The sequence below is a fragment of the Mercenaria mercenaria genome, chromosome 19, assembly GCF_021730395.1.
Source record: "Mercenaria mercenaria strain notata chromosome 19, MADL_Memer_1, whole genome shotgun sequence".
Taxonomy (NCBI): Eukaryota; Metazoa; Mollusca; class Bivalvia; order Venerida; family Veneridae; genus Mercenaria; species Mercenaria mercenaria.
In genome coordinates, this window is record NC_069379.1 from 17,642,503 (window position 1) to 17,666,238 (window position 23,736).

At 33.1% G+C, this 23,736-nt stretch overlaps 1 protein-coding gene and 1 long non-coding RNA gene across 2 annotated transcripts; one reads left to right on the forward strand and one right to left on the reverse strand.

The window, feature by feature from the left end:
• Positions 1–9,550: 9,550 nt before the first annotated feature.
• On the reverse strand, positions 9,551–16,496 carry LOC123542918 (uncharacterized). Its single transcript, XM_045328966.2, has 3 exons — positions 15,537–16,496; positions 13,906–13,982; positions 9,551–13,021 (listed from the first exon to the last, which is right to left on the reverse strand). The coding sequence occupies exons 1-3, from the start codon at positions 16,024–16,026 to the stop codon at positions 12,893–12,895; spliced, it is 696 nt and encodes a 231-aa protein (XP_045184901.1). The 5' UTR covers positions 16,027–16,496; the 3' UTR covers positions 9,551–12,892.
• Positions 16,497–19,503: 3,007 nt separating this feature from the next.
• LOC128551134 (uncharacterized) lies at positions 19,504–23,509 on the forward strand. The gene is made up of 4 exons (XR_008368643.1): positions 19,504–19,883; positions 20,984–21,119; positions 21,726–21,894; positions 22,378–23,509. It is a non-coding gene; the product is annotated as an uncharacterized LOC128551134 (long non-coding RNA).
• Positions 23,510–23,736: the final 227 nt, after the last annotated feature.

Sequence of the window (23,736 nt, forward strand, 5' to 3'; positions counted from 1 at the left end):
TTCGTGTGTATAATTGTTAAGCCGTGACTGCAATTCAAAACATAAACTGTATATATACTCCTCGTTTAAATGGGTCAACAGTGTTGACATATCGACTGTGGTAAACAACAAACTTTTATTGTATGCTAACGACCTTGTTAATGGTAATATCCCACATGGAATCTCTTTTATCTGTGGAGCTGGAACATGTAAGTGAATGGCTTGTTGATAACATCTTGGTAAGGCAGGCTTTATTATCTTTGGTTCAAAGCTTAAGTTAAGGTTACAAAGTACTTTAAATATTTCGTGTAATGGTACAAGTATTCAGGCCACCAGTTCAGTTAAGTATTTTGGATCAGAATCAGTCAGTTGATGAAAAAAGAAAGGTCAGTGGTTACAAAATCATATGTCCGTTTGAAATACTTGCATAGAAAAAGTCGTTCTTCGATCTTCACACTAGGAAACTTTTGGTCATGTCCTTTGTACAATGTCACTTTGACTATGTATGTTCTTTTTTGTACCCTAGTTTGTCCCAGTATTGGAAAGACAGGCATCAGACTACCTAGAATAAATTGGTTTGCTTTGTCTTGAATATTGATAGTGGGTCTCCAGTTGGGTCAGATGCATTCAAGTCTCTTAACTGGTTACCTGTTTCAAAGAGAGTAGATCAGATAACTCTCTGTCATGAACATAAAATAAAGTCAAACACAGCTGCACCAGAATACATTAAGAAGCATTTTGTAGCCCTTACTCATGTCCATGACCGTTGTACCAGATTCAGAGTGTTTGCACTTCTTTCTTCCCATTCAATTGATGCTAGCTATACTTTTGTGGCAGGTATGGTTAATTCTGAATTTAAAGATAATAAACTATGCTTATTTTGATTTAATATAAAGCAATAACTTCTATTTCCTTAAGTGAAAAGTTGACAGAATTTAAATTTTACACTAACCACTTTATTTGAATGTGGGCTGTTCAGGCATTATCTTGGCCTATCTCTAGTTAATCCCTCTACTGTTACAGTACCTTTATCGGTTTAATTTGTACAATATAAATACTTTATGTATACTCCTTGTGTGTTACTGAATATCTGAGCATAACATTCTCATGCTTTTGGGCTATGCCAGGGTATATATAGAGTAATACTTTTCATTTTAGTTGACTAGTTCACAGACACCCGCAAGGTAACTTCTACCTTTTGTCAGAGCTTAGCCACTTCTAGAAATAATAAGGGCTATTTTATTTTTCGATCTGGGTGTTTTAAGTTCAAAAAGCTACAACTTTCCCCACTATTTTGGCCATGTTACTCTTGGGTTTTTTCACTATAATATTTGCCAGCCATATTCATGTATTGTTAGTTACATAAGGTCTATACTTTTGATAAAATGCTGTGATTTGGTACTGTAATGAATAAAAGCTGACTGAACCCAGTTGATCCTTTCTTGTACTTTTAACTAAGTATGCAGTAATATACAACAGAGAACCTGGGAGATAACAGGATTTAATTGAGTACTGACTGATCTGTTAAAGTGTTGACAGTACCGTTACATTTTGGGGGCTCGTCCGTTCTGTTAAATTATTCTGCTGCATAAAAAAGGAATGGCTACCCTACCACAGTCATGGTGTATTTCTACTGAAATTACAAAGAAAACGGATGCCTTTTTATCTGAACTAAATATTTACAATGGTGATCTTACACAGAGTGATTGCATTTATATGTCTATAAATGACAATACATATAACAATTACACACTACAGGGTATCCCCGAAAACTCTAGGACAGCCATTTACTTTTAGAGATTTCTACAAGGTACAGGGCAGTGCAAAAAGGTTCACCTCATTCCAGCACAGTACGTACAGTAAAATAATTACCTTCAGTGTTAATTAAATTCTTGTCAGTTGGTAGCTTACAATAGATTAATGTTCTAAAAATACACATCTTAATTTCTCTTTTGTCTATCTTTTTCTTTGTGTTAGTCATTATTGACCAAAATGCTTGACGCATTTAAGGTATATTAATGCACTCCCCTTTATGTATATAGTCTACATAGCACTTAGTATATAATATAGCCAGCTATTAGTTGCTAATATTTTGGCAAATCGTGCATAAATGTAAATAACTTGATTAAGTTTAAATATGTTGTATATAAAATAAATCTATTACACATTACCTGTATAACATAACTAGCAAAAGATGTAATCCACATCTTGCTAGAGTATATTATATTAAGTAGATAATAATATTTTATGAAAGAATTTTTTGTAATAGTACCATCAAAAAACTGTGGGTTTTTTCTTCTTTAATAACTTCATATTGTCTTGATGAACATCTTATAAATATCTTGTAATTTATTTTTTTATGCAAGTTACAGTTCATGTTTGGTGTTTTACCCGAACTGGTTATTAATTTGACTAAATGTGGTTAATTAAATCAATTTGAAGAAGACCACTTATTTGATAATTTTAGGTTTTGGCAAACCTTTATTTTATATCAATTGTATGGTTTGACTCTTCAGTTATGAACCTAGGGTATATCCCTTCGATGGAGTTTATCCCAGAAAACTTTATTTAACCGGACTGGGATGTTTTGTTAAATTGTTTCATAGTTTTGGTGTTGCGCTATTCTAATGTTCTGTTCTTGCATACTTTTTCAAAATTGGAAATACCCAGTTTATTGTATGTAGAACGGCTAAGGCATTCAATGCCATTATCTTATCGCTAATGCCAAATTAGGTTTAGGTTGGGTAGATTTAATCTTTATTATGTTGTAAAAAATCGTGTACCAAAAAAAAATTACTAATGTATGTGAAAAAAATGTTTCATTACATTTACTAGTATCAAGAAAGTCACTGCTTTCTTGATGATTTATGTATGTTTTAATTATAAAGAAAAGGGAAAAGACGGTAGAAAATAATATTCTACATATAATCACTTCAATACTTTAATGATTGTCAAGTGATCATATTACAAATATCTTTTTTTTTCTTAGCCTTTAACTTGAGATGATTAAACCGGGTTCAATCTTTCCCTATCTTAAGATAAGAAAATTTACAATAACCTTCCTGGATTCTGGAAGTGGCTATGCAAACATATCGATGATAAGCATACTTTATAGTAAAACTTATGGCTCAACATTTACCAGGTCTGTTCACCAAGAAATGCAATTTATGTTTCATTCTATATTGAATTGAAATACTTCTTTATTACAAATGAATTTATATGGACAATATAATTGTACAAACTTAATTGTGCTATAACAAAGGAAATGTGGATTTCCTGATGTTTGACACATTTTGTCACTTTTACAATTCCTAGAAAATAGTATGTTTTCTTTGATGGGATTTATCCTTGAAAATTTATATTGTCCGGTTCCAGGATATACTTTTTATTTGTGTTTAACTTATTTCAGTCACAATGTAGATCTTTGAAAATTTATGTGAAAATTTAATTACATATCACTGCGATGAAATGTATGGTTATACTGTTAAACTGTCAACATATAATCCATATATTTTCCTGCATCTACGGGAATTAATTATCCTGGAAATTTTATTGTTTGGTTGTAGGACTGTTAAAAATTCGTATAATATATTTCACTAAAAGTTAACGATGCAAAAACACATGTTATTTTTTGGTGTCATTGTAAAGTACGGACAATTTTTAAAATAATGAATTTCAAAGTAGTGTTAAAAAAGGACTAACTGTACTTATCAGCATGCTATTCAATCAATTTTTCCTGTTCATAAGCGATGGGGGTTATCCTGGAAACTAAAATTGTCCAGTCTAGGATATTTGACAATGACAGTTTGAATTAATGTTTTATCCATCTATCAATCATTTAATCAATCAAGCAGTCAATCAATCAATCAATCAATCATTTAACAACTTACTATCAGTCAAGTAAAACATGCATGTCCATCTGTCCATACATTACGGGTCGTTCTTAGCCATTATATAACACTACTTTAATGTTGAAAAATGCCTTTATATTATTTCAGAATGGCTGAATTACAGGAGCTTGTGGGAGATAACCAGGAAATAGAAGATTCTGTAAAACAAGAAAGGTCTGTGTGGCCTAATAATCCTACTTCATGTCCTGTAGAAGCATGTGGTGCACACAAATATGCAACTTTCCAATGCTTCTTCCGGTACTTGAATCAAGTACATCTTCCAAAGAAAACATCGTACACTTGCCCTGTTTGCGCACGCAGACTTTGGCGTAAATATTATGCCGCAAGGCATCTAAGTAAGAAACACAATTTTGGCCCCCACATCACTTTCAAACCGAGGAAGAAGCCAACAAGATTTACATCAACCCTAATGGAGTTATTCCGTACCAGGCTGACCACCGAGAGAGAGTGGCAACAAAGCGCCGCCAAACACATCTACACCCGGAGAGGCACTCGTGACCTCGGCGGCTGACTGCCGAGACGAAGTTATCCAATTTGACAATTATGGAAAGACTCTTGGAAAGAAATACAAAACGAAATGAACATTTGAATTTAATACAGAATAATGTGATTTAACCAGGTTTTTAGGTTGTTATAGTTGTTCTAAAAGTTTAATTATGTATTAAAGATGACATGTCGTAGCAAATTGTTTTTAAAGAGTACATGTTTTTTCAAAATATAATTAAATTTTTGTTGTCAATTTAAAGTTTAATGTTTCAATAAGTAATTATTGTCTAATTATATCCAATTTGGTATTTATTATTTGGTTCGGAAGTTTATTCAAAATTTTGAAATTTAATACTCGGTGAATTTTATGTTAAAATTCATATGCCGAAGCTGATGTTTAATAAGTACTGTTGTTTTTTTGGTAATAACAGCTCGTGTTCTTAACTTTAAAATTTTCGGTTTGTTATTCTGTATCTAGTAAACATAGTAAAGGCTGTTTCACTTACGGTGTCGAATAATCTTCATGCAGTTCTGTAGTACAATGTTGTATTTCCATTCCATGGTAAACTTTTGTTGTTGTTTTCTTTTTAAGAAAAAGCAAGTCTAATGTTTTGCTTACTGTGCAAAATATGTTAAAACTGTAGATCTTAATCTATGCAGTTTCCATGAACTTTTTCTTTATGAAAAAAAAAAAAAAAAATACACCTACTTAAAAAATTTTCTAACAAGTTCTATTCGTAACTTTAATTCCTGAATCAATATTTTATCATATTTTCAGCCATACTTTTCTTTTTTTAGAAAATATTAGCTACTTATGTTTAACATTCAATATTGTTTAACTGAAATGTTGCAGTTTCGAGTAAAAATACATCTAATTTGCTTACATTCCTGCCTTTTTTTAGTAACATTTATCGCAAAATTGTAATTTTGTTCTTTTAGGGAAAGTGGAGTGTGGCAGGAATGCTTGTTTTATAGCACAGATTTATATGTATAATTACTGAAGCATTTAAATTTTACACTTACCACTTTATTTGAATGTGGGCTATTCAATCATTATCTTGGCCTATCTCTAGTTAATCCCTCTACTGTTACATTACCTTTATCGGTTTAATTTGTACAATATAAATACTTAATGTATACTCCTTGTGTGTTACTGAATGTCTGAGCATGAAATTCTCATGCTTTTGGGCTATGCCAGGGCATATATAGAGTAATACTTTTCATTTTAGTTGACTAGTTCACAGACACTCGCAAGGTAACTTCTACCTTTTGTCAGAGCTTAGCCACTTCTAGAAATAATAAGGGATATTTTATTTTTCGATCTGGGTGTTTCAAATTCAAACAGCTATAACTTTCCCCACTATTTTGGCCATGTTACTCTTGGGTTTTTTCACTATAAATCTTGCCAGCCATATATATGTATTGTTAGTTACATCAGGTCTATACTTTTGATAAAATGCTGTGATTTGGTATTGTAATGAATAAAAGCTGACTGAACCCAGTTGATCCTTTCTTGTACTTTTACGTACGTATGCAGTAATATATAACAGAGAACCTGATACCGGTAGATAACAGGATTTAACTGAGTACTAACTGATCTGTTAAAGTGTTGACAGTCCTGCTACACTTTTAGTGACACAGTGGGATTTTCTTTACCAAAGGTAGGAATCTTTGGTAGAACATCTTTTGCTTTTAATAGTATTGATCTGTGGAACAGTATCCATCAACATAGTAGAGGTATTAAATCTTCCAGTATTCAAGCATTCCATCAAAGCCCACTTAATGGCCAGTAAATTTCATTTTAGTCACTCTCAATTAGTATTTGGATCTTTTGATATGTTTAATGATGAGAATCTTAGTTTAATGATATTTTCTCAAAGTAATTTATCTTTTTTTTTTTCACTCTACTGCAGTACTGATTTCATATCAATGTATTCATTTTTACAATATCAATACCCCCACTATAATAATATCAGTTTTTAAAGTTTTGCTAACAAATTCTGTAATGAACTATTTCATGTTTCAATAATGTGATACAAACTTTGATTCTAATATATGTGATCTCTAATGCATTTCTGAATTATGTAATTTTGTGCAATACTCATACTGAATATTTAATTACAACATGACTTTCTGTGTCATAACTCCAATATCAGGAATCGCAATGCAAATAAGAGGAATCCTTTCCTCTTTTTAACCAGGTTTTCGTAGAAAAAAAGTTATTAGATTTGGATATGTCGTCGGGCGGGCGAACGTCAAACTTGGTTTCCGCACAATAACTTTAAATTGGAACAAGCTATATACACCAAACTTAGCTTGAAGATAGATGATAAGGCGACAAGGCTTTGGAATTGCATTTTGGGCAATTTGGGTCAAGGTCACTGTTGCTAAAATAAAAAAAATTGGTTTCCGTACAATAACTTTAGTTTTTATTTGTGTATTGAAATTAAACTTGGCCTTTAGATAGATTATAGAAACACCAAGGTTGGGATTGTATATGGGGTCAAGTTCAAGGTCAGGATAACTTATTTAATATTCACACTTAGAAAATTCCACGGTGTCGCAGTGGTCTAGAGCATTGTGCCAAAACCTGCATTTAGTCAGTGGTGCGAAAGGGCGTCGGTTCAAATCCTATTGAGATCCAAAATAAAAGTTTTTCTTGTCAAGGTCAAGGTCACAGTTACTAAAAATAGATTCCGCTTTATAAGTTTTGTTTGAACTTAATTACTGCCGCCAAACTTTGTGTACAGCCAGCTTATAAGAAAAATTAGCTTTGAATGATATTTGAGATCACTGTTACTGAAGATAGAATAACAGTTTCCACTCAATATCTTCAGTTTTGGTACACCTATTGTCAGTATACTTGGTGTGTAGATAGATTTTATTAAACACAAAAGGTTGGGAATGTATATGAGGTCACACTAGCTAAAAATAAAAATATGGGGCCATATTTGAAATGAAAAATAAATTTTTGTGCTTTGGAATGGAAGGGTGTCGGTTCAAATCTCACTAAAGATAACATGTCAGTACACGTGGAATGCACATTCTTATGATATCTTTCTCCTTTCCCTCTAACATTTCAAGAATGCTCACAGATGTCTAACATTCAACACTTTAATATATGTAGGAAAAGAAAGGCCACCTGAAATAGATTACTAGATGACTCTAGTGTGTCCGTTGGTTGATTTATTCAATATTTAGTTTATCCACTGAGATAAGTAGGAAGTAGAAATAGAGATGATCTTTATATTCACATTTTTTTCTCAAATTGGTAATACAGTCTTTCCTTTAACAATGTTTAATCAATTATATTTTATTAACTTATTTGTGAAGGAATTCAAACGGTTAAAAGATGTGTTTTGACACTAGTTGCTTTAATAGCAGAACATAATCAACTCAATAGCTTATAGCTGTTTTGACTTTAGCTGAAACTAGCCAATTCGCTTAACCTAATCCGTGATACATGCAGGCCTTTCACGTAAGCGACAAGAAAAAAAAATCTTGCTGGTTTATGAATAAACTAACATTCCGGCGTGCAGTAAGAACGTGAGCTGCAAGAAAAAATAACATTTTTTCAATTTGTTATAATTCGCTATTTTGGTCTGTTCAAAGTAGGTGAATTGTGATGGTATGTTTCTTCCTCTTCTGGTATCAACTACACATTTCTAAATGTTACTCCATATTAGTATCTGGAAAATATATTTATTTAATTGACACTTATGTATGTCACAAGACCGACAGATATCTCATAGACGCGGGCAATGCCGGGGAGTACAACGAATGCCTAGCTGGTTCCCAGCGTCGAACCAGTGCATGTCGCAAATCTGAAACGAAAGGGCCCAATGAAAAAATTACTCAAAAAGCAACAGGAAAGGAAAGATCTCCATTTCATTTGAACACTATTTCTCAACAGAATAGCTTGAAACAAGAGGACCTAAAACATGAAAACATGTATTTATACATATGAACAGTAAAAAACGTTAACGTTAACGTGGATTTGTACTTTTGCTTGATAAATGTGCAGATTTGAAGTCTGTTTTTATAGTTTCAAATTAATATTCATCGAATCGTTTCGACGTTGATGCAATATTATTTTCTAGTTTGTTGACTGCATCGAGTCGAGTATTCAACTTTTGTAGCTCATCAGTCATAATATATTCTGCCAACCCAAGTATCTTCTAACGGAAAGGTGAGCAGATAGGTTAAACCACCTTCGGAAATTGCTTCATTACATCTGATAAGTGCTCGAACCAACAGAGAAAAGGGGCGTACTTTTCGAGGACAGCGACAAACGTCACACAGTCCCGGAAGAGCTACATGACAGAAAATATCAACTGTTCAGTAATTTGGGTATTAATTTTGCAGTTGACCTGCATTCGTCTTGTAGTAGAAGTAGGAGGTTATTGATAACATGCAACACCTTTTCTGTCATATCAAGGATCCCATGATTGAGACTGATTTGCAGGAATTAATATACAAAATAGCAATTACAGAGGAAGCCTGAAAAGATATACACAATATATTACAATTTAAATTTATGAAGAAAAGTATATAAGATATCTAGAAACGAAGTAAAAAAGAAAAAGCAGAAACTCCAGTTATTTAAAATTACCAAGTACATGTACATGTAATTTGTATTATAATCTATAATCTACCAGGAACCAAATACTTAATCTAACATTGTTTATACTTTAACGAAATAAAGAACACTTTAAAGAGTCAAAAGTTCTTTGCATTGATCATTGTTAAAACATTTAAATGTTTCCTTTTTTCATGTCTTAGTCTAAGTGAATAAAGAAAAACAAGCTCATTTAACGCAGCAATATTTTAGTAGAAAACAAATCTTTATCTTGTGTGTTAAACTCGATATTAAGTGCCGCTACTTTATCATACACAATACTTTATTTTCTGACCTGACAATTTTATAGGTGTGAAATGTGAACTGACTTATTGGTGGTCCATAAGTTATAGGGTTAGTTTTGAGCTTCAACATGTAGACTCAATAGCGAATGGCGGATTTGTACCTTAAAAGGGACTGACGACCATTGAAATATAGAAGAAATACCTCCGTTCTGGAAACGAGTGGTCGTTATAATGAAGTTTTCTTAATCTAGGAGTGACCTGAATACGGGATTCTACTTTAATTTGAAGAAACAAAACAACAAAAAAGCAACGATTTGTAAAAGCGAAACAAAGTGTTTTATATTTTATTACAATCGTGAAACAATTAAACAACAGAGTTACTCGATAAAAAGCGCACACAATATAAACTAACAAATGAATTAACTCCTAAGAGTTGAATATGGTGTCGTCCGCTCAATCCAGGGGTCTTGGGTCAAGCCCCAACGGGGTCACGACCATGACCTCATATGACACCAGTACTGGTTTTTCCAAAAAGCGGACTCGACAGTGGTTCTAATAAGCTTGAAGCTTTCATCATAATCGAGCTTAAACAAATTAGTATAAACTAATTAACTTCTGATTACAAAGGTTAAAAAAATGTTCTAGTTAATTTGATTTACAACAATAAGCATAATATACACAAAAACGTAACACGGTAAAACAAAATTATGAATAGTGTTACATAAAAATGCACCAAACTTAAAAATCTGTTGTTGATAGAAATATATTTAGGAGTCTATTAACTAAGTAAAACAAAAAGCAGACAGAGATTGTCTAAAACTCGCGTACTATACATGTGGTGATATATACATATGGTGATATATGACCTAGATAAATATTACGATAACTGAAAATAAACGGCTTTTGCACTTGTTATTTAAATATAAATATTTTTCAAGAAAACTTTATATGCTACGTAAATATGTATGTTTATGTTGACCATAAACCCGAACAGTTATTCTATTAGGTTTATTCGTTATTTATTTTGAATAATCAGTCAGTGTAATAAACCTTCACATGTGTCCCATTTAATGCAATACATTGTACTGTCCTATAGTACACATTCTACTAAATAAATCTCAAGCCTGCTTGACCAAAGCTTCTAATATATTTTATGAGTTGAATGTATTTATCTCCCGTTGATATATGGCAAGTGTTGTAAATTTATACAGACGTTTATGTTCTCTTTCTTCGTTTTAACAATGAAATAAAAAGAACAATAATAAAAGTTTCTCATTCTTGTCTTAGACGCAATATGAACAGAATAAGAACTTAATTTAGGATCGTGAAGCTACAACAAGTGAGTACTGAACAGAAAAGCTAACACAATGCCAAACAAAACAACTAGCACAACACTAAACTTAAAGGGTTAACTAAGTACCGAATAAAACAGCTAACACAATACCGAACCAAACAACTAGCACAACACTAAACTAAAAGGGTTAATCAATCCCGAAAAAAAAAAACAGCTAACACAATACCGGACAAACAGCTTGTCAATATCTTAAACTTGCAAAATGTACGTTAAACTTAGCAAATTTAAGCAAACATGTAGATTGGCGTTTCAATATTTCATAAATATCAAATAACTCAAATGACTTTAGTCAGTCTGTTTTTGTACAGTCGCAAAAAATACACATAAACGTGTTGCGTTTGGAAAACCGTTGAACACCACTTGCAAAAATACAAAGGTGTAAATTTTTAATGTAAACAGAAAACAACTAAACATTCTACGTACAGAGAGAAGAAAAAGTCTAGTTAATTTCATAATTCAAGAATTTTAACCATTATGGCTCCCTTCCACAAGTTTGATAAAATGTAATACAATGTCTAAACATATATACATATAGATATTATAATGTTTCAAAGGTATAGTATTATCAAGCATAGTATTGAGAATGATATAAAATGATATTGTTACATATAACACAACACATCTTCATTTAACATTTTTGTAGAAGTACAAACATATTTAATGCAAATTATAGTATTGCGTAGTAAGTCTATTTCTAACTCACAATCATAAAATATTATTAATACTAGCAGATTAGCTAAACAGCTTATCGATAATTATTTGTATCATTTTCGTCACCTGGGATAAGCAAACCTTGCATCTATTTTCCTGGAAAGTAACCACTGTCAAAAATCAAATTTAACAAGTGTGTTAAATGATCAATAAATATTCCATGAAAAATTTATTGATAAGATCATCATTTGATGATCATATTGATCTTTCAGCCGAAACAGAAAAGCAAATGTGTCCGTGATCTGAAAACGTATTGAAAACAAACACTTGAAATGATATTATTGACGTAATGTCGTCACTATTTGCTAGTAAACACCGAGTCCTGTTTCGCTATAGAAAGTATATTGGTCCGTCTTATAAAGTCTCCCATTACATTGCCTTACAAAAGTGTATTGACTGTAGTCAATGGTAGATACTAACTGAAAAACCGCTGAAAAACATTTGAGTGGTACACCAACACTGTAGGTTACAGCATTTATTCCATCATGCATTTTATTATTTGGCATATAATCTGGCTTTAAGCATGTCCTTCCGTTAAAATCACATGCCTATTTACTGAAATTCATACCTTATTGTAAAATTTCAAAAAGGTTTACATTTACAATATTGTATGCCGGTGAACTGTAGCACAATACATAAGCGCCGCGTAAGTATTTTTTCATGTATTAATCCGAAAAAATCCACACAACACTATCTTACATTGTACTCAATTGTACCTTTTCACAATTTTGATACACTTCTATCATTATCATGTCTATAAGCGTAAACCACAATGACACCGCTGTTTTGTTTTGCGTTTCTATTTTTAAACTGTCTGAACAAATGTTTACAAATATAGCTGTACATGTCGGTCGTACTAGGGTTTTAGCAATTTCAGTATAAATTAATTTCATATTGTGCTTGTACCCGCACACAATCATCGTTTTGAGCTTTTTTTAAGTCGTTAAGCCGTTACAATTCCATATACATATTTGTACGTCGCCCTCCTGTTTATCCTCTTCAGCTTTACCGTAATCCCCGTCGTGTACACTTTTCCGTCAACTTTCATTCTATTACATTTGTTTAATGCGATATTTTTGTCTTTTCTGGTAGCCGCTTCTATAAGACTGAGACGTTTTCGTTGTCGGACTATTTCCTGCAGAAATTGATACCAGGACTCTCTTCTTTAATTTCTCTTAAAGATTGTGATAAAAATAAAAATACATTTAGCATTCAAATACCCAACGGAGCCGGTCAAAACTCATGTCAGTACTACTATCATTTTAGAAAATATACAGTCTACCAGCCGAATTATCAAATGACCTGCCTATGGGAGTGCTATTTAGTTTGGCAACAAAATCCTGTACTGATATTTTTCATTCCAGCCTGAATTTTTAAGTAAGAAGAATTGTTCACCACCTTTCATTAGTAATTACATAGTCATGATGTTCTCCATATACGTACTTGAAATACAATTAATACATTTTTGTCCCAGTTTAACATGATAAAAAACAGTATAGTGATAACTTCCAGGACATGAACAATTATTATACAATTTATTTGTCAAACAAAGCTATGATAGCATTACCACGCAAGGTGAAAAAAATGTTTAAATAAGCTTAACATCTGAAGTGAGATAATTTCCAGTATATCCTGTTGCATCCCATTTCACGCAGACATTACATGTACCATAGTTTCGGTTTACAGTGGTTACAGTTTCAGGCTGATTTCTATGTTCCTGAAAGTTGAGACATAATTATTGCATAGACAGTTCATGATCGTTCGTTTGGTGAGCGAAGTTATGTTGAATACAATAATCAATCAATGGACAATTATCATAAAAACACACTAAAACAACTTGGTGTGTTTAATAATGGAATATAGATTCCAGTCAATTAATGTGAATCAGAAAGATAACTTCTAACTATCACTTATATAAGTATGTCCAATTTTCAACAAGATGTAAGTAATTATGGTATATAGATTCCAGCTCAATTATTAGCGTGAAAAAAAACTTCTGATTGACACTGATATAATTATGTCCTATTCAATTCTACCTTCAAAACTTCTCTGCCTATCTCTTCGTTTAAGTTACCATTTTGTTTGAAAACATTCAAAATTATATGAACGGCTTAAGACAGAGATAACCCACTCGTATCTACAGCAGAAAGATAATGCACTCCACTCTTTGGACTTTTTTGAAGAAAATTACTTTTCTGTTCTATATCCTTATAGATATTATTTTCTAGATTACAAATTATTCCCAAGACTTTTCTTCTATTCTGGCACTGGAAGCTTACATACTACACTTACATAGCATAAATACATAAAACTTATCAAGATTATCAACACATACCTTGAATTGACTCAATCTGACTTTTATTTTCTTGTATGAATTCCGGAACGTGCGAGAAACTTTATAATCAACTTGATATTTGATAATACGTCACTAAACATTTAATATCATCCACTCTTCTACTCACTTAATATATACACAACATCTTTATATATATAAATAAGAAGTACATAACATTTAAGAGGAAGAAATCTTGTGTTTAATATTCGTATTAATTCCAGGTGGTTCAGTATTGAAACAATCATAGATTTTACTGATTTGCTTACCTTATATGTGCCTTTCGGCATCCAGTTGGATGCGCGTACATATGCACCGACAACAAATAATGGAGCTACTTTCAATTCTGAAAAACAAAGAAATCATTTGTAATTATTTTCTTTGTATTTTTTACGGCATGAACTTTTTTGTCGAGCTCGCTTACTGAGGGCGAAGACAAAGTCGTCCAAGTGGCTGTTCGTTGTATGTGCGTTAGCGCGTTGGTGCGTCCGTCCCAATGTTTTGTCCGGACAATAACTTTGACATACATGGAATAATCTTGTTAATAATTTGCAGGAATATTTACCTCTATAACACGGAGTATCTCACGAAAACCTCAGATTCCTATCTCAAAGGTCAATGTCAATTAGTGGACAAAAGTTATTTAAGAGCTTGTCCGGGCCATAACTTTGATAAATATAGAGCAACCTTTGTATCTGACATTTAACTTTTCACATCCATGAGACGGTCTTTCATGCTCAAATCCAAAGTCCCTACATCAATGGTCAAGGTCACGCTTAAGGGTCAAATGTCATTTTAGAACTTGTCAAGGCTGCAACTTTGCCATGCAGAGAGCAGTCTTATTTTTATAAATATTTGCCCCAATGTGTTGTATAGTCACGCGCAAACAGCAGGTCCTTATCTAAAAGGGCAATGTCACACTTAGCGGTCAAAGTCATATAAGATCTTAGGCCATACCTTTAACATGCAAGATTTTTTCTTTTCACTGAAAAATACTTTTTGTAGACATATAATATGTTTAGGATTACTTCCCTTTGTTCTTCCTATAAATATGTCATTTTGTACGGAAAACAAACACCACATTTCTGTGGTTCAAATTGTAGGTTTGTTTTACCTTGTACAGAATTTTTGGGACTTAGAGTATCTTTTTTTGTGTAGATGGTCTTTTTTTTAAATAACTTTAGTTTGGAACAAGATACTGAAATGATCATTGTTTTAATTGCGGGCTGAAATGTTTGAGTCAGTAACAATGACGGGCTCGACATTGTTTCCCAATGGGCTTCAAAACTCTACAAAATCTGCTGTACAAAGCTTATTGCATCAGAATATGAATAAATAGAATATGAATTAAGATGCCGCAAGATTGGTCACCATTTATTTTGCAGTCTTGAGAAATCTTAATGTCATATGTTTAGTATAAGTATTTGAATTAACTTCTAAATACAGACAGAAATGGCCGGTATAAATGATTTTTTTTTGTTTTTGTTTCTTTTTGTTTTGGGTTTAACGCCGTTTTTCAACAGTATTGCAGTCACGTAACGGCGGGCAGTTAACCTAACCAGTGTTCCTGGATTCTGTACCAGTACAAACCTGTTCTCCGCAAGTAACTTTCAACCACCCCACATGAATTATCAGAGGTAGAGGACTAATGATTTCAGACACAATGTCGTTTATCAAATAGTCACGGAGAACATACGCCCCGCCCGAGGATCAAACTCGCGACCCCGCGATCCGTAGACCAACGCTCTTACCTACTGAGCTAAGCGGGCGGGCTCCGGTATAAATGAACAATGTAACAGAGTACTTTGTTAATTATCGTTATTTCATACGTTGTAAAACTAAAATAATTGAGGACTATAAATATTGCCTCTAATCAAGCAGTAACATATAAATATCAAACCCTTTTTCTCTTGGTAATTGCTTTTAGATACAGGCTCCTCCACAAGAACAACGGACTTGTCTTGTCCTCCAAAAGGCAGTTTTATAGCTTCTAAACTGGCATTTACTTTTCTAACTGAAGTTGTAATTCGTCCGAAATTGTGTACGGAGCTACACAGATGCTGCATCTGCTTTTCTGGTACAAATTCAAATTCTTTGATACAATTTGCTGTTTGCACTCCAGATACTCCCTGCTTAATGGCAAGAACTAAGGGCTTGCAATTTACCGTCTGAATAAACAGGGCACTGTCAGAGTACAGTTCTGTGTTTAGTTTCTGTTCAGTTTCAGTTATTTTAGAGGAAAGAAGTTGGCAATCCTGCTCTAGCGTGGTCAGTAAACTGGCATTTCTGTCTTTAATGGCCGCTATCAAAGATACTCTTTTTGTGTCAACCAGAACGTGATTTCTGCATTGCTTTGCTTTCAAATGATGCCGAAAGCATTTGTTGCACATATATTCTTCACATTCGCGACATAGCCCATTCGCTGTGGTTCCAACATGTTCATCCTTGCATGGTTCGCATTCCTTTCCAAGTTCTTCCTTAACTTGTTCCTCATCATCAGAAGCTTTTCTTCCGGGACTTCCATATTGAGTTGTTTTGCACAAATCAAATCTTAATCGAACGTTTTAAGCATGAATTACAGCAATTATCTGAACTTCAAACAAGGGATAATTGTCACGTTCTGTTTATACAAATATATAGTGCGCACATGATTTTTTGCTAGTGCCCGTTTATATAAAAATATTCTCCTGAAGCTTATATCAACACAATAGAAAAAGTGTAACAAGCTTGATATTCTATAATTATCTTATATAAAATAACTCCCTTTTACACCCAACTATTATTCAATGTAAACTTAAAAAAACTACAATGCGTAACGATACTTGATATGATATCTATAGGTAAACTTTAATAGATAAAGTCCCGAGTGTCACTGTTACTGACGGAAATCAATAGATCGACAATTGCGTATTAAAGTATATTTAAATAAATCAATACCCATATTATCCGGTTAGCTGAAGTCCTTGGCTTTTAAATTTGAGTAACTTGAGTCCAGATTGATATTTAAACAAACAAATCACTCGGGCTTAGGGATATCTGTCACACGAACGAAATGGTTTCGGACGAGCCTTGCTAACGCATTTCTAAGCTGAGTGGAAGCTAAATGTATTTCAGAACAATGTCTGTGTTGTTTTCCGAAATAGAAAACGAAAGTAGCTCGTCATGGCATAGAGTTGTTCTTTCTATTTACTATTTAACAAGTTGTAATAATTTATTGTTATTTTGCTTCAGATGAGACTAAAATGGAACAAATTATATCAATAGCAAAATAAACCAAATGCCATTTGGTCTCTTAAATGTAAAGGATTTCATGAAGACACATTTTTGATGTAAAGGATTTTTGTTTATAGTATAGACATATTTATATATTAGAATATGGGTAATTTTAACATTTTTGTCATCTAAAATTCATCTGTGATACATGAAACAGACATATCATGTATCTGTAAGCTACCAACACGTCTTCATTCAATTTCAGTGACAGTACATACTCAAAAAAAAAAAAAGAACTCTCACTTACATGTAACAAAAGCCTTTTGAAAACAGAACTTCCATGGTTACGGTATCGATCGCTTGGATGTTAGACAGAGTGAATCCTGCAATTATGGTGACTTTCCATCCGGTCTGTCAAATTTGTTAGATCTTGTTTCTTGCTCTAAATTAATATGCACATCATGTTTTACTTTACTGATAGCTTTTAAATCGCCCTTGAACTGGATATACTTTGTATAAATACGCGTGTGTTCTCGGAGTTAACGCCTTTTTTAAGAGATTTTAAGTCATATAAACGACAGAGTCTACTTGTAGCAGTAAGCACAATGTCCAACTCAAATAGTGCTGCCTAACTGGAATATCAGGCCATAGACACGTGACATGTTACCCCACCTAGTCACATTATATTGACACCGGCCTGACTAGTCCAAGCACTTTCTGCTAAATGCTGAGCGCTTAGCGGCGAAGCTACTGGTACCGTCATTACGACCAGAGATCGAACCCACGGCCTTCCGCACTTGTATAGTAGGCACTCTACCAATAGGCTACCGAGGCGGTCTTTGAATAAATAAGGATAACTCTACAGACAAAAAGATTCCTTAACTGGCGTTATTAAACGTTATCAATTTGAATTTGGGAAGTCCTAAAACAACAGGCTTGCTACCTATCTTTAGTATACATGTACTTCAATATAACATTCGAAAACAAGTTTTAAAATATGAACAGCAAAACCAAGTGTTAAGACCCTATTGGCCGCCTCTTACGATCATGCAAGGGTAAGTCAGTGGTTCTAATTCTATTCATACACAGATTGTCCCAGAAATACATGGGGCACCTCCGGATGATTCTGGGAAAGACTCATTGGCTTGACGAGGTGACTCTTGAGAAGACTAATGGACGAGCTAACCCTGGAAACCCTTCAAACCATCACTACAGATACACAGTGCATGATCACAAACCAACCGCTGACTCAGGTTCCATCCATTCAAGAGGATCCTAGACCGCAGCATACCTGTTGTATGGCCGCCAGACGACATCATTGCCATATTCCAACGACTTTGATGCCAGTAACTGTGATGTAACGATAGAACACACATCACTTGCAAAGCAAGTCCGCAGATGTATTGTGACCAAGTATTTTTCGTCGACCCGACTATGTCAGGAATTGGCGCGCTTTAACGTAACGTAAACGTCAACGTCACATCCATGCAATGTTTTGTATGTAACGTCATTACTAAAAAAAGGTATCGAACCTGGAACAGCATCGTTATTGCTTCATTCCACTTCATTCCACTCTACTCCAAGGTAAGCCATTTGAAATTGTATTTAAATTTACATATTGAAACATCAAATGCAAATATAAACTAAATAAATACAAAAGATTGAATGAAATTATTGCAAGTTATAAAGACTAGTGATGAATTGTCTAGTATATACAGATGTACTTGCCATTTAGAAGGAAAAGAGGAATTTGCTTATGCCCGCGGATTGGTGGTTTTAATTTGCCTAACGAGAAGTAGGTTTTACAAATTTGCATAATATGTGCTTAATGAAGGGCTGGTATGGATATAAACCTTCTTTGACAAATCACATTTTATTGTTAATTTCCTGCAAAAATACACGCATATTAATTTTTTCTCCGTCAGATTTGCAAGTAAGTGAACTAACATCTCTATCTAAATTTATACCGAACAAAACAACTTGCCCTATACCGAACAAAACAGCTTGCCCTATACCGAACAAAACAACTTGCCCTATACCGAACAAAAACAACCAACGCAATACTGGAAAAAAGTTACAATACATTACTGAGCAAAACAGCAAACGCAATACCAAACAAACGGCTTACGCAATACTGGAAAAAGTGCAAACACAATATTGTGCAAAGCTACTAACACAATACCGAACAAAACCGCTAGCATAATACTGAACAAAACAGCTAGCACAATACTGAACAAAACTGAAATTAAGCATACATGTAGATCAGCATGCTGTAAATACTATTTCAGTATTTCAAAAATATCAAATTACTCAAATAAATTGATGCTTTATTAATTCTGTTTTTGTACAATCACTAAAATACAAAAGACGTGTTGCCTTTAGAAAACTGCTGAATACCATTTACAAGAATACAGAGGTATTATTGTTAATTTTTACCAGAAAACAGCTAGTAAATACTCTACATTTGCGATGGGAAAAAGAAAATTAGTTTATTTCTTAAATCAAGGCTTTAAGTCATTATCGGTCTCCATCCACAAATCTGTTATAATGTACATTGTATTACAAGGTCCAAACAAACATACATACATAAAGATATTATAATGTTTCAATTGTGGTCATTCACATTTGAGCGACATTTTTCATACTATATATGTGACGTCGTCTTTGAAAACCGGTCCAGATGCGGCATGACGTAATATCGAGAAACGACGTTTAAAGTTGCGCCAAGTTTACGCGCGCAGCTTTCTTACACATGTTTTAATTAGCAAAAGTTTGACCGTTAAAGTACGACTGCTTGTTACATGATTGATGACAGCCTACTACAGAAAGAATATTTAGACATCAGACCTGTAAATAAATAGTGGTATTACGCCTGAGACAAAATACTTCGTTCAAAATCAGTTGTTTCCCCTTCGCTACTGTATGTTTCCGGTTTCGGATTTTATCAGGGAAGCATGTGAAGTTTACTTTTGTTTAACTGCCTTTTGTTCAACGATGAAGGGATCTGAGACTTGTAGTACTGTTTACTGATTTGGTAAGTACTGTTTATAAACAGTTGTTAATGTAGATTCTCTAAAATATTTTAAACTTTCACTGAAATAAGTCTGTCTTTTTACCCGGAAGTGAATCCAAAACATACCGAGAGAAATTTATGAAATTTATCTTGTGGCTGGCCACTAAACACAGATGATTTCATTATGCCTGTGTATTTAATATAAAATGGCCAGTTGGGTTGTCACAAAGATTATTGAAGGCAGGCAGCTTCTTACTCAAGGTGACCAGGATTCAACAAATTATTTCATTGTCCATAGTAAGCATTAGTATGGAAAAATACAAAATACATGTAGCTATGATAATTAATAAATTTGATGCAGTCTTATAGATGCCTGCCTATTTCACATCATTTCTCGAAAATTCCCCTCTCACAGCAGTAGCAAAGGTATTTTAAAAGGAAATATGTAGATGTCCGGTAACCGGACGCCTACCCTGCATTCTAGCTGTCCGGCAACAAGACGACTAGCCTCTCCGCGAATGTTTTTCTAGCTGTTCGGCGATCATTTTATATATGAATACTGTAATGAATAAATTTATTGTATCATATATTTTTTTGCATACTAAGGTTTGAATATTCACATGTAAGGCTTATTCAGACAATATTTTAAAATTGATTACCAGACGCCTAGAAACCCCTACAGGATAAGATAGGCTAGGCGTCCTGTTACCGGTTGGCTAAAACACTGGCTATATATAGGTTTCTGGTTACCGGATGTCTAGACGCTTCCATTTATAAAATGGTAACTGTTTTTGCTGTGGGTCTCATAAGTCATGTTATTTCTGTGTGGTGACTACTCTCTTTCCATTATTGTTGATTCAGAATGTTTTGTAACAGGATGATTGTAATATGGATAGTGGGAATTTATGTTATATAATGAAAATCTTTTTATTTTTTAAATTTTTGAGCCTTGCTGTGTGTAAAACAATTTATGATCCTTTAAAAAATAGATTCATAGTATAATAACTTTTATAGTATTTTGTGGTAAGTTAATGAAACCTTTCACAATCACATTATTAATTAAGTATTCAGTTTTTGATTTTTAGTGATGTTTACAGTACATGTATTATATCTTCTTTCAGATTATATTCCTTGTTCCTTTGATGGTTCATTCTACTACAGCTGGTTCATATACCCTACAACAGCCAGGAAATTGGTCTGTTTACTTTAAGATCAGAAGAAAATGTAACATATTTTGGATGTGCTTTGAGGAATCAGGTAAGTAACATGCAGCTGATGGCTCCTATTATAATTTTAATGCAATATATTATTTAATTATACCTCTGTCTAAGTTTTGTTGGAGTCTATACAAAATAAGTCTACTTCTACACTAATGATTTGTACAATGTATGTACATGTACTATGACTATTGAATGGCTTAAACTGACAAAACTGGCATTATTGAAATTTCATTTCAACAATCCGGTTTTGAGGAGGATCAGTTTGTGAAAAGTCTTCATTACATTGGCTATTAGCCTGAGAAAAGTCTGTGGCACTCAATAAGTACATGGATAATTTGAATGCTTAACACTACATGTACATGTGTATAAATTGATATCTCATTTAATTGTAGAAGAGTTCTAAATAATAGGAATTTTAATTAATTATTTGAAGTAAATCAGTTAATTGTAATTTAGTTTAATTGTAATGTGATTATTTTCAAATTTAATTAACCCATTCTTGACTTAGAAATTGTGATGTGATTGAATTTTTTTACCAGTTTTATTGCACCAAGAATATGGATTAGAATGAAGGCTGTAAAGGTTCCTGAGATACATGAAGATAACAGATACTTTTACCAAAGACTTTTAAATCTTTTTTCAGGAAGGCAAGTGTTTCCTCTTGTTTATGAAAGAAACTCAGTTGGTTAAGGGGCAGACAACTTGTGAGCATGGTACATCACTACCTGTATTGGTATTCCATTTTGACAATGCTGCTAGCTAGAATAGAAATAACATCTTGCTGTGGTATGGTCTGTGGAGAGTTTTACTAGGTAACAACCATTTTTTATAGCTGTTAAAACAGTGTATACTTTTAACCCTTAGGCTAAATGAGGCAGCTATGTCTGCCTTTGCAACCAGTGCAGATCAAGATCAACCTGCACATTTGTGCAGTCTGATCATGATCTGCAGTGTTTGATATTTAGTCAGCAAATTTTCTATGAGAACCCCCTATAAGCTATTAATGGTACTGTCTCTATTTAAGATGGAGTAGTCCATTTTGCAAATTTAGCAGGTTAAGTGTTAACACAGTAAATGCAAAAAATGTGTTTTAGAACATCCTATTTGCAGTAATCAAAATTTACAAACAAAGTACATTTTATATACTGACAGCACGCTGTTGTCAGTCTGTCAATATTTTAGAGCATTGGTTGTAAGAATCATCTATTATCAAATAGTGATAACTCTGCTTTTATTAAATAAAGCGACTCCCAGGTTAATTTTTTAAAATAAAATGTTTTACTTATTTGTTACAGGATATCACAGATCGATTGAATATTCAACAATGATCACAGACCATGCAAAGTTTGAATCTGACTTGCACTTTTGAATTTAGAAGAATCTGTGGAGGAGGGTGAATGCTGAGACCTTTAATAATACATGATATTGCTGACACAGTGTGTCAGTCATCAAAGAAAGGTCATAACATTGCACAGTTGGTCAACAATGATTTAAATCCTGTCACATTCTACCAGTGGAGAAATATCTTATCACAATATTTTAAACTTTTGAAGAAGATAACTAAGTATTACCACTTTACCATGTCTGCAGAAACACCTGGATTGTTAGTGTTAAAAGTGACAGTCCAGTTGAGACAGTTAACTTACTAAAATATACTCCCCCTTGCCAAACGAATATTACTGACATGGAATGACACAAGCCTGACAATGGTACCTGTATGAACTCCTAAGAGAATAGTATTTGTCTGAAAAGTCAAAGGATTCTGTTTGTCCCAGACCACTTGAACTGAAAACTGAAATTGTGATTGACGAGGATTTTTCTGAGAACTGAAAAAAGGAAGTGAATATAAAAGATAGAAATTGTTGTAGAATTCAAACGTTTTAATACACAACACTTTAGCCTGTTTTGCTGTTCATATAGATGTGTTTAGCTGTTAAGGTTAAACATCAAGTAAAGGTTGTAGTTTCAGTTACCTACATTAAAGTATTGGCTGGAAATAAATATTTACTTTTCACCAGAGCTTGTAGCAGTGTAACCTTCATCAAAAGTTAAGCTATTGTGTTAATTATTAAAGTATTTTTAGAAAAAAGGAATTTAGTATGTATGTTGCCATGGTAACATAATTCAAATTATATTTCATTGAAATTATGGATTTGTATTTCAATAAGGGATCTACAGTATATAATGTAATGGTAAAAGAATGTTCACTTTCTTCAGTATTGTCAGTTATAACTAGACAGTGAAAAAAACAGATTATGAGGAAAGGGATGACTGAAATGTTTATTCTTACGATAACTACTTTTGTTACTTTTTTTGTTTTGTTATTTTAAAGTTTTTATGTGAAATTTTCAGATTTCTTTCCTGAATACTTATACTTTAAAATATTTAACTTATTAGAAATACTTTTTTAAAATAAGCTCTTGTTTTTAGGTATTATTGTAGGAAAAGGGAATTTAAAACATATGTCGCCATGGTAACACGATTTTCTTAGAAAATATGGAAATTTTTTAATTAGCTCTACTTTCTAGTATTCTACTTTAAAATAAGCATAAACAATAAAAAAAATCAGTAGTAATATATGTTTCATTTATTTCAAAATAGTCATTTATTACCAACAGGTAAAAGGCAAGTTATGAAGAAACAATGACAGAAAT